This window comes from Bemisia tabaci, chromosome 8, assembly GCF_918797505.1.
Source record: "Bemisia tabaci chromosome 8, PGI_BMITA_v3".
In the NCBI taxonomy this organism is placed as follows: Eukaryota; Metazoa; Arthropoda; class Insecta; order Hemiptera; family Aleyrodidae; genus Bemisia; species Bemisia tabaci.
The window spans coordinates 31,525,028-31,536,669 of record NC_092800.1 but is presented as its reverse complement, the minus strand read 5'-3'; the positions used below and the strand labels follow the sequence as shown (position 1 = coordinate 31,536,669).

Genomic DNA, 11,642 nt, shown 5'->3' with positions numbered 1-11,642 from the left:
AAACAGGCTGGCCAAAAATCAGTACTTTTACAGTACATATTATTCCTAAAAAATTCAGTACCTCTTCAATAGAAAAATGCAGTACATTTTCAGTACCTCCGATTAACAAAATTCTAAAAATTTGTATTTCTCGCTCAAATTACGTCAAAAGTGACAAAAAATTCCGGACCTTCTTGCGGAATTTTCGCACTTTTTCGGTAGGTACTTCCGGACCGCCCTTAAAAAATCAGTACTTTTTCGGAACTTTCCGGAAATTCCGGACTTGGAGACACCCTGGACATGCAGCTAAAACTGAACTCTAAAAACAAATTCTTTTCACCGACAATCTACGGTCTTTTTTGCAGGCTCCTTGTTTGTTTGGTGAGAATCGATTTGGTCGAACCGGAAAAATTCGTTATCCATTCCTCATCTCGACCCGAAGCCTCGAACAAAGAAACAAAATGCGGCTGCGAAAACGAAGCGCCAACGTTGCAGAGCGTCACGGGGGATGATTCTGCTTTCATGCAATACATGGAGAATATGCTGAGCAAACAGTGCGATCTCAAGGACGCCACTGCCTGCAACCGCGTTTACCAGGTGAGGGCAAAAAATTACGAATATTTGACTTTTCGATACTTCACTTTTAAGCTCCGACCTTCGAGAAGGGTCCATGGGTCCATTAAATCGCACGTCGCTTTGCCTCAATTGGACTGCATTTTGCAATTTGGAACTATAAATTCTGGCTCTTTTGGAAAAACACTTACGTACATAGGGAAACTGATGGCACAAACGTTGTTTTTAAACCGGGCTAGAATTTATAGTTCCAAATTGCAAAATGTAGTCCAATTCAAGGACGAAGAGTTACACTGAGAAGAAAACAACTCGAAAGCTCGTTCTGTAGGGGAGTAAGCGAGAAATGAAGTAGCCTGCCGTGCTAAAGAAAAACGCCGTATGAACATTTAAGAGTTGCCAAATTTCCTTCGATAAAATGTTTATTTTTGAAGGAAGCCATGGATTTTTTTCTTTGAAATTTTCAGGAGCTTTATATGTGAAATTGCGAACAAAATTATCTAAAAAAATTGAGGGAAAATATTTACAAATTTTCCCGAGAATCCGTGATTTACCGGAGGAAATTTTGCAACGCCTGAAGGCTCATACGGCGTTTTTCCTTAGCATGGCAGCGTTGGGATGGAAGTGAGAGGGAGGGTTCACGGTCAAGAATTTCTCACGGGAAGAGGGGAATGGGTCCAAAGGTAAGAAATTTCTAAACATTATGAAAATAACTGTTTTTGTGTCCTAGGCCGCAGTATCCCTCGGGTATAAAGCCTAAAGCACAACATAAAAAAAAAAAACTTATTTTGCGAAAATGTTTTCAGCATGGGGGATCCAGACCTGCTGGACCCCCCCCCCCCCCCATGACGTCAAAATGCTTTATTATTTCTTCACGAAGAGCATTTCCGCTGCTAATTGGTAAAGAGGGAAATTCATGCACACCTCGAGGACCTTCCAAAAAAAATGGAGGCATCTCAATTGGCTTTGAATACAAATTTCAAAATCAAGTACATTTCAAACTTTTTTTCAAGGGTGAACTGACCATATCAAATCCGTCCAATTAACCAGCGGAGAGGCGTGAATGATCGATTATTATCGATGATTCCCCATTTGAAGCTGTGGTAAAGAATCGATTATTAAGGTGTTCGCTGCGAACACCCTGTTTATCGATTCTTTCATACCTACCTACTGGTTTAAATGGTAGATCAATCGATGTATCGCAAAGCACGCCACGCCGCTGGAATTAACCGGACGAGGAAAAGCGATGACTCCGGCGAGGAAAAGCTAATTAAACTGGTGATTAAAATAGTGTGATTAATTAAGGTAATTGAAGGTGATGTTGTGTTTAGGGGAATAACGAGGTGTATGACTTTATAGTGGTCGGAGCTGGGAGTGGCGGATCGGTGGCGGCGGCCAGGCTGAGCGAGAACCGGGAGTGGGACGTCGCCCTCCTGGAGGCGGGAGGCCCGGAGCCCCTGGGGGCCCAGGTCCCCAGCACCTACCACAACTACGAGGGCCACGCCGAGATCGACTGGAACTTCTCGATGGAGCCCCAGGAAGGCGCCTGCCTCGGCTGGCCCCAAGGCAGGTGTCACTTCGCTCGAGGTAAGGTGTGTGCGTGTGCGTGAATATCGTGTAGCCCCTGAAAATAAGAGGGGGGACCAATGATAACCACCCCCCCCCCGAAAAAAGTAAAAAATAAGGTAATCCGAGAAGAGCTGGAAAGACAAAAATTAAATGGAAAACCTGGACGTTTTGAAGAAATAGACTTCGATTTCAACGTACCGGAGGGAGAGGGGTGCATGAGACGCGTTTACTCGTGTTGGACACATTTTTTTGGAGAGCCCTGTCAACACTATTAGCAAAAGTTCACGGAACATTGCGCGAAAGTTAAGTTCCGTAAACCTATCCCTCATGGACGAGGCCTTCCATTCATCAGAAATGAACGAAATAATTATGAAAGAACGAACATAAATGTGGTTTAATGACTTTAACTTCCGCCGCCGCGCCGTGCAGACTGCAGTGTGTTTGGCGGAATGCGGGAAGTATTCCACCAGTCTTGTAGGCGCTGTGCGTTTCACGCCGACCGCTGCTGAACGCACTGTGTTTGACGCAATGCGTGAAGTATTCACGCAGGCTTGTAGGCGCTATGCGTTTCACGGTGACCGCACTGTGTTTGATGCAATGCGTGAAGTATTCATGGAGTCTTGTAGGCGCTAATATGTGTTACATGCCGACCGCCGCGCCGAGGGCTTTTACTTTTCATCTCAAGTCCTCGTCATCATTTCTTTCTAAACCGCGCTGTTTCAGGCCAAATTGCATGTTTGGTTTCTCTCTTAACTCGACTAATTATTAAATGTGCTGTCTTTTGTTTTACTGAAAGACGACAAAATTAGAAATTACTATTCTCTCAGGAAATGGGAGATTTTGTCGCCTTTTCTCGTTTGTAATTTTTTTTCTAATTCCGAATTTTTTAATACCTATACATTTAAAAAAATTGTAAAATTTGCCGCCCCCTAGATTTGCCGCCCTGGGCCGCGGCCCATGTGGCCACCCCTTAAATCCGGCCCTGCAGACCAGTAGACCCCTCCCCCCCCTCCATGAGGAGTAACTTCGGGCTGATCGTTGAAATTGATAGACAAAGAAGACATAGAGAGTATGGAGCAATCCAATTGGTTGAAATGGGTGGTTCTTACAGACCAAGGGGGTATAAAATGATGGACTAACTATATGGTCTCCCGTGGGCCCGTGGGTTGCAGTTAGTCTATTACCTATACCTATGTCCATTGCAACCACCCGATTCCACCCATAGGATCCAGTTGCGTGGCGTGAATTGCGATACATCGATTGTTATGCCATTTAAACCTATGGTAAAGAATCGATTATTAAGGTGTTCGCTGCGAACACCCTGTTAATCGATCCTTTTCCATAGGTTTAAATGGCCGATCAATCGATATATTGCAAAGCACGCCACGCCACTGATATGATCCCTCCATATCCCTGTTGTCTATAGCTTTGTCTGTCAATTCCAACAATCAGCCCGCTGGACCCTTGCCACTCCCCTCCTTCCAAATTCTTCCCACCTACGCTTACACCAATTTATGAACATCAACAGGTAAAGTGATGGGCGGGACAGGCGTTCTGCACGGGATGATGTACAGCCGTGGGAACTCCTGGGACTTCGATGAGTGGGAGCGACTGGGCAACAAGGGCTGGGCCTACGAGAACGTCATCGACTACTTCCTCCGGTCGGAGGACAACACGGACTACATGCCGACCTACGACTCGGAGGGCAACGTGTACCACAGCCGCGGAGGCCCCCTCACGATCCAGCGGTTCAACCACGCGCCGCCGCTGGCCAAGAAGATCATCGAGGCTGCCGGGGAGCTCGGCGAACCTACCTACAATGTCATCACCGATGGGCTTCACAGGGGCTTCACCCTCGCCCAGGCCACGACGAGGAACGGAACGAGGCTCAGCGCCTCCAAAGCATTCCTCCAGCCGGCCATGGATCGCCCCAATCTGAAGATCTACCAACATGCTCAAGTAAGTTGCTTCTGGCACGAGAGGATGGAGTATTGGAGGTGGGTTTGTGCTAGCATGGTCGTAGAGGGATTGCGATTTGACCATTGATTCTTATGTACGAGGTCCGCGAGAAACACGATGGTGCCGACTGTGTTTCTCTGAAACCATCTCCCAAGTTCAAAAAAGCTCTCAAAGTGAGGATCCTATTAATGGAGGGGATATCCCACCATACCATGAGAGTACACTCTGACATCAAACTAACTCTCCGTCAAAGATACGGGAGTCAAATACATTTGCAGTGCGTAGCCACTGTTTTCATATCTATGGGAGTCCTCCATACTCCCATGGCAACTCTTTGTCTATGATTGTGCTACCTATCTTTCGACTATCGGACGAGCTGGTCATGCAGAAATCCGGAATTCAGAGTATGAAAGACGGACGATATACCTCCATTTTTGTCTTATCTCGCATGATATATTTCTTATACTTTGGTAGATGCATTTTCCATAAACTCACCATTTCGCACAAATCGATGTTATAGCCGCGTAACTCTACCTAAGAATCAATGTCAAATCGCAAATCCCTCACACATGCAACATCTCCATTCTGAGGTGGGGTTTGTAGCTCCGCCGCCGTGGGGCTCTCCCTCCCTCCATAAATCGTCACCTTCCGGCCAAGGTATCGCAAGCGTAATGCGACGCGTCTAACTTTTAGCCTCCGTTTTAATTTTTTACAGAGAAATTTTCGGTTGAATCTGCTCGAAAATTCACTGAATTTTAATCGGCAGCACAAAGAAAATTCAGTGAAATTCTCAGACAGCTTCATATCGAAAAATTTCTCTGCGGAAAATTACAGTGGCGGCGAAAATTTTGAAACGTCGCATGGCGCTTGTGATACTTTGGCCGGAAGGTGACGTAGTGGACTTGGCCCTATGGAGAAAAAAAGACACCACGAAATAATTTCACTAAGAAAAATTTGTTTGCAAGTTTTTGTGTTTGCATAGTTCCAAAACCTCAGGATTGATACCAACTTCTCGACGCTGTTTCATTCCGACCTCTAAATTCCTCTCAAAACAGAACAACTAATCTGCAATACTATGGCATAAGTTGCTCGAGCAAAGTCAAGTTCACCACGTTTTCCCGCCCATCCATATTACCCTATGGGAGTATCTGATAAGCGGAGCTAATCTGTGATTGGTCAAAATTTTTCCCTCGTTTTTTTCGCTTGGCGGGAAAAACAGGGCGCTTAATTTGAATTTGCGCTCTTTCTATGAGAGCGCGGCACAACACACATTGACACGAAGTGTGCTGAACAGGAGCTACACCAAGTAGAGGAAAAGGCACGATTTTCGAAGATGTATACCAAAATTTTACGTTTACATACTGATAACCTTAAAATCCGAAAAAAATTAAAAATTGAAATGACCTAATGGCAATTTTGAGCTTTTTTTTCCAGAACATTGATTGAATCACAATATCTAAGATGACACGTCTTTATACCAAAAAATTTCCATTTTTAGACATTAGGTCACAAAATTTCACCTGTATCATCGCATCGACGAGATCTAAGATTACCTGAGGTGCACAGACTAATATCACTTCTAGCTTATCTCTATGACTTAGCCTCCTCCAGAAAATGTTAGAAATTTTGTGGTATGAAGACGTGTCATCTTGGAAATTGTGTTTCAATCAATGTTCTGGAAAAAAAAAAGCTCAAAATTGCCATTAGGTCATTTCAATTTTTAATTTTTTTCGGATTTTAAGGTTATCAGTATGTAAACGTAAAATTTTGGTATACGTCTTCGAAAATCGTGTCTTTTCCTCTACTTGGTGTAGCTCCTGTTCAGCACACTTCGTGTCAATGTGTGTTGTGCCGCGCTCTCATAGAAAGAGCGCAAATTCAAATTAAGCGCCCTGTTTTTCCCGCCAAGCGAAAAAAACGAGGGAAAAATTTTGACCAATCACAGATTAGCTCCGCATATCAGATACTCCCATAGGGTAATATGGATGGGCGGGAAAACGTGGTGAACTTGACTTTGCTAGAGCAACCTATGCCATAGTATCGCAGATTAGTTGTTCTGTTTTGAGAGGAATTAGAGGTCGGAATGAAACAGCGTCGAGAGGTTGGTATCAATCCTGAGATTTTGTGACTATGCAAACGCGAAAACTTGCAAACAAATTTTTCTTAGTGACATTATTTCGTGGTGTCTGAGTTAGGTTCTTAAGGTCAGAAGGAAAGAAGGAGGATGAGCTTTAGTGTGAGTAATGACCATAAAGCAAACAAATACATTTTTATAGTTCCATGAAGCCCTCTTTCTGGAGTTTATACCAGAAACTTCTAGTGATACTTGATTAACAGTGGCGTGGTGTGAATTGCGATGTATCGATTGTTATGCCATTTAAACCTATGGTAAAGAATCGCTTATTAAGGTGTTCGCTGCGAACACTCTGTTTATCGATCCTTTTCCATAGGTTTAAATGACATAACACTCGATTTATCGCAATTCACGCCACGCCACTGTTGATTAACAGAAAAAAAAAGAGAAAAAAAATACTGACATTGAATTCTCATTATCGTGGGTTTTTGATCATGACTTTAAATTTTTTACAGGTTACTAAAGTGCTTATAACACCGACCACTAAAACTGCGATAGGAGTTGAGTATATTCAAAATAACGAAAAACAGCGGATTTTTGCTCTGAGAGAAGTTATCATATGTGCTGGAGCTATTATGTCACCCCACATTTTGCTTCATTCTGGAGTAGGCCCTGCTGAGCAACTTAAAAAATTTGGTGAGTGGCGCACAAAATACCTACACAGTATTTTGTAAAGACTGAGGAAAAAACACTTCTTAGAATAGTGCATTTATGCAAAGTTGACAAGAGAAAGGAGATCAAGTGAAAAAAATGGAGAGATGTTTTCTCATACTATGGATTGGTGGGTATCCACCATTAAAACGAATTTCCTATCACTTCACAACCAAATTTTTTTCTATTCTTATTATAAACTAATAAGGGTTTTCAATGACTTGCTCAGGTGGTTTTTTTAAAGTGATTATATCTCTCACTCATCACAGAATAACCTACGTCAATAATTATATGAGGATGAAAGAATACATATTTTATGTTGGAACTAACGTTTAAAATATTGTACAATAACACTGTATAAATTCATATATATTATCTTCTTTTAATTTTCCACCAGGAATTCCCATCATTCAACATTTGCCTGGAGTTGGAAAAACTTTGATGAACCACGTTTCTTTTTCCGTCCCAATCACAATGGATTACCCAGCTATGCGAGTTCTTGATGAAAGCACTTTGGATGATTTTTTAACAAACAGAAAAGGTCCATTAACGAGTACCGGACTGAGCCAGGTAGGTCTCTCACAATCACAATTTTCTTGATTCGTGAAGGATATGATTGAGGTATGATACCAAATCTCTAAGCAACAGATAAAGCAAAACGGCTTTTGCTGTTGAGAAAGGATTACCTAAATAACTCCTTCAGCAGAATATGTTCCGCTTTCACAAAAATCTTTCACACACTCAAATACATCTATGATCAGTCAAAAAAAGTAAACATGGACTGACTGAAAACTTTGATATTTATACATCTGAAACCTGGAAGAAAATTTTGAACATCTATCTGCATGGATCAAATTGTGCAATCAGAACTAAATTCCAACAAAATCTCATTTTTGTTGAAATTAATAACTGTCCACACCATACACTACCTCTCATGATTCAATTTGGCAGGAAAGATCTATTTTCTCGTAGAAAAATATGACCATGAGACCAAGTTAAATAATTTTTACTGATTTATTTTTCTCTTTCTATTTGCTGCAGGTAGCCGGTTTCGCAAGACTTGATGAGCCTCTAGCTAAGCATAAAGGTCACTTTGTGCCAGACATTCAATTTTTTTCTTCAGGTTTCCAAGCTAATTATTCGCGGACAGGGAGAATCGGAGAAATTTATGGTCGCCATGAATTATACTCGTAAGTTCCAGAGTAGCTCCTATGCAACTTTCTCTGTAGGTATGAGTTTTACTGTTGAACATCAAAATATACAGCCCTGGTTGCACGGTAAACAAAATAATAAAAACTATGCGTTTGTGCAAGATTATTCATAAAACATGTGAGGAAATAGACTAACAGGAATAGGCTTCAAAGAAGATTTTAGGCTTGGCAAATTGTTCAGATACATACCGTTTCTAAAGAAATATATTTGGAGAAAAAATATAAAAAAGATTCTCTTATACGAAAATGGGACATTGAGATGTTTAAATAATTTCAGGAAAAGGATAAGTTTTTCTAGTCACTTTCAAAATCTTAAATTTTTTAATACAGGTGAAAGACCTCTGTTCGGTACATACACGCTTTCAGTTATTCTCCTCTAAGTTCAAATAGAATGTTGCCTTGAAAATGGAAAACATTGTCGACTTGCAGTAGCATTCCAAAAAATGCAGGTTTGTAGATCTTCTGTTAACTTGCAAATTCCACAGAAACCTGGAGAGCCTACCTACTTTTATGTAAATTTATGGGTAAAAAAACTTTGAAGCTATTCCTCAGGATACCTTAGAATCTTGAGAAAAATAATCGTCTGCAACTTCGTTTTGTTGGTTCAAAAGATATAATTGAATTAATAAACAAAACAATCATGATTTTTCTCTCCTTAATGAGACATCAGTTGTAGACTAACTAACTTTGAGCGAACCTTGGCGAAATTTCTAACACTCTGTCTAAAAGGATTGAACAGCAATCTGTTTGTGAAAACCATAATGTTGGTTGTTGGTTGAGTTATGATGAGTTGGTTTTTCTTCTTTTTTTTCAGTATAACACCAACCTTGCTGCGCCCAAAGATATATGGAGAGATTCGTTTAAAAAGCAAATCACCCTTGGCACATCCTTTGATTATTGGAAACTATTTACAGGATCCAGATGATATGAGATTATTAGTAAAAGGAATTCGGTTAGTTTCAATGTGTTAGCTTTTCTAGTTTTCTGTCATGATTTACTATGTGTCCGAACTAATAAATGCATAGATTGTATCAAAGTACCCTGATATTCATTCTCTTGAGAACTGAATATATATTCTCATACTGAAAAAGAACAATATGTATACCTCAATTTTCACTGAGGGAAAAAAAAAAAAATTGTTCATATTATACGTTCCTCAATTGGTTTTTTCGAATAATCGTACTTGTTGTATTTTTTAAAGGTGATTCAAACCTGCACCTACATTTACTTATTTTGCTTAGAAAAATGCAAGTGAGAAAAAAAGTGGAAAAAGTCTTTAAGTTTTGAAGGATCAGGTTCCTGGTGTTATCGTGCACTTTCCTTATTAACTCATTATTATTCATTCAGGTTTGTTGAGCGAATGGTGAACACAACATCTTTGAGGAGTACAGGGTCAAGGATAGTCCCCTATACAATAAAAGGATGTGAAAAGTATCCATTTGACTCGGATGGATTCTGGGAGTGTGCCATCAGACATGACACAAATTCTGAAAATCATTGGGTAGGGACGTGCAAGATGGGCCCAGAGAAAGACCGTAAGTTCTATTTAATTACTCCTGTGTCGTTATTTTAGGCTTGGATGAATGAATAAGTAACGCTTTTTTCTATGAATTTCATGAAGTTAATTAGATTCTCTCTAGAAAAAAAGGTATGTCTTTTAGAGGATATCTTGCAAAAAAAATTAAGGAGTTTGGCGTTGTCTTAATTTTGTTAGTTTTTGATGTAATGTCCTATACGACCTCCTCAATAAGGTTTATGAATGATTTAAACAACTGAAACATTAAATTTCCAGCCTTAAATAAAGTTACTGATAAGAGTTATCTAATTCAACAGGTCTGGCAGTTGTCAACTCTCAATTACAAGTATACGGAGTTCCGAACTTGCGAGTTATGGATGCATCTATAATGCCTACAGTCCCGAGCGGGAACGTTAATGGGCCTATCATAATGATCGGAGAAAAAGGATCTCAAATGGTAAAGGATGCTTGGCTCATCAGTAAGCGCTCAAGAAAGAAAATCGATCTAGATAAAATGATGGAGGAAATGAAATCCAGTAAAACGTCTTCGTGATCTACAGAGAAATTTTTAAAGCTCGTATCTATCTTGAGTTCAAGATTTTTTCCATTTGTAATATAACTCATCCAAGCTCTCTTACTGTTGTGGAAGACAACATTCTGAGAGTTGAGTTTCATGACAGCAATGTTCTAATACTTGTTTTTAACTGATCAGAAAAAGGAGACGAATTTCGACTGAACAAAAACAAATTCAACTTCAGTTTCCTACAATTTGAAAGCTCTGAGACCTGACCTAAAACATATCACATGTTTCCTTTTTCAAAACTTAACCGGAAAACGACTTACATGATGGGAATTTCAGAAATAAACTCCCGAACGACATATTAACATGGATATGTAACATAAATCAAATGGAAGTTAGGTCATACGAATGATGTCATTCGTTTTTTTGCCATAAAACAAATGCTAAGTTTAAACCCTGATATCTTATTGAAGAGTAGGTTACTAGACTTTCCTTTGTGTAATTCGTTTTCCTTGTGAAATTTTGAAGAGAAAACATGTTGAGTAGCACAATATATTATATTTTGTCTAAAGGCCTATTCTGCTGGCTGAACTTTAACATTCCGCAGAGATTGAGGCAAAAAGGCAACCTTTTTGAATAAAGTAAGCTTTCAAAAATTCCTCCTAATTGTTACCATGATTAAGTTTATGACTAATTGAGGAAATTTGATTTTTTTAATTAACTTTTTTTCACCAAAAGAACTTGTAATTTGCCCTGTTTTTTTTGTTCCGTCTAAATGCAGTCGATTATGGAATTCTACTCTCCATAATCCATTTTCCTGATCATCAGATGGTGTTTATTTATGGTTGTTAGTGTAAATTTCCATCACACCTTATTTAAATGAAAAAAAAATCGTTATCGTTCCTTTCAGAGTTAGAGAGTAGGAGGTATTTTTAACTAGTTGCAGTCCCACAACTGTGCCAAGACTGAAGGGTAGAATTTTTAAAGAGCCTGTTTAGGTATATCACCAGCAAGAAAATAAAAGGAACCCAATACTCAACTTGCTGAGGGTTAAGGGGGTGGCTGCATTAGTTTAATTAATTATAGTCGATAACTTTTAGTGACTAATAATTTTCTACACCATGTAAGTACAAATAGAGATATTTTTAAGTTGTAAGAGTTGATGATTATTTTAGGATGTGTATCAATCTGTTCCTGTTGTAAGCTTGAGATCTTTTAAAAACAGCAAAATCTATTGCAACATTCATGTATGTATCTCCGCTTAGTGCTTAATGCTTAATGTTTGACTTCTGAAACAGCTGAACTTAACAAACAAAACCTGAAAATCAGTTCGATGTTTTTTTCTCTACCAAGAAGTGATTTGGTAGTGAATTATATTTGGCTTTTTAGTATTATTTTTATTTATTTTTGAACGTATTATCTAATTAACCATTGAGTCATTAGAATGTATTTGCAAAGAATTTGGGAGGTTTTGATTGTTTTGATCTTTGTTCAGGAATGTTAGTGTCATAAAAAATTTAATGAGATCGCAAA

The 11,642-nt window shown here is 39.5% G+C and overlaps 1 protein-coding gene across 2 annotated transcripts; it reads left to right on the top strand.

Annotated features, from left to right (window-relative positions):
- Positions 1 to 306: 306 nt before the first annotated feature.
- LOC109030214 (glucose dehydrogenase [FAD, quinone]) lies at positions 307 to 11,636 on the top strand. 2 transcript variants are annotated; one of them, XM_072303782.1, is made up of 9 exons: positions 307 to 576; positions 1,909 to 2,136; positions 3,647 to 4,077; positions 6,667 to 6,847; positions 7,260 to 7,436; positions 7,908 to 8,052; positions 8,888 to 9,025; positions 9,421 to 9,608; positions 9,907 to 11,636. In XM_072303782.1, the coding sequence occupies exons 2-9, from the start codon at positions 2,076 to 2,078 to the stop codon at positions 10,140 to 10,142; spliced, it is 1,557 nt and encodes a 518-aa protein (XP_072159883.1). In that variant the 5' UTR covers positions 307 to 576; positions 1,909 to 2,075; the 3' UTR covers positions 10,143 to 11,636. The 2 variants fall into 2 exon arrangements, with proteins under 2 accessions (XP_072159883.1, XP_072159882.1); XM_072303781.1 differs by having other exon boundaries at positions 1,881 to 2,136.
- Positions 11,637 to 11,642: the final 6 nt, after the last annotated feature.

Bases quoted from the DNA above. Each gene is read 5' to 3' on its own strand.
- LOC109030214 (XM_072303781.1), top strand. From the start codon at position 502: ATGCAATACATGGAGAATATGCTGAGCAAACAGTGCGATCTCAAGGAC. The intron at 7,437-7,907 runs GTCTCTCACAAT...TGCTGCAGGTAG, and splicing joins TACCGGACTGAGCCAGGTAG to CCGGTTTCGCAAGACTTGAT. The intron at 9,609-9,906 runs GTAAGTTCTATT...CTAATTCAACAG, and splicing joins GATGGGCCCAGAGAAAGACC to GTCTGGCAGTTGTCAACTCT.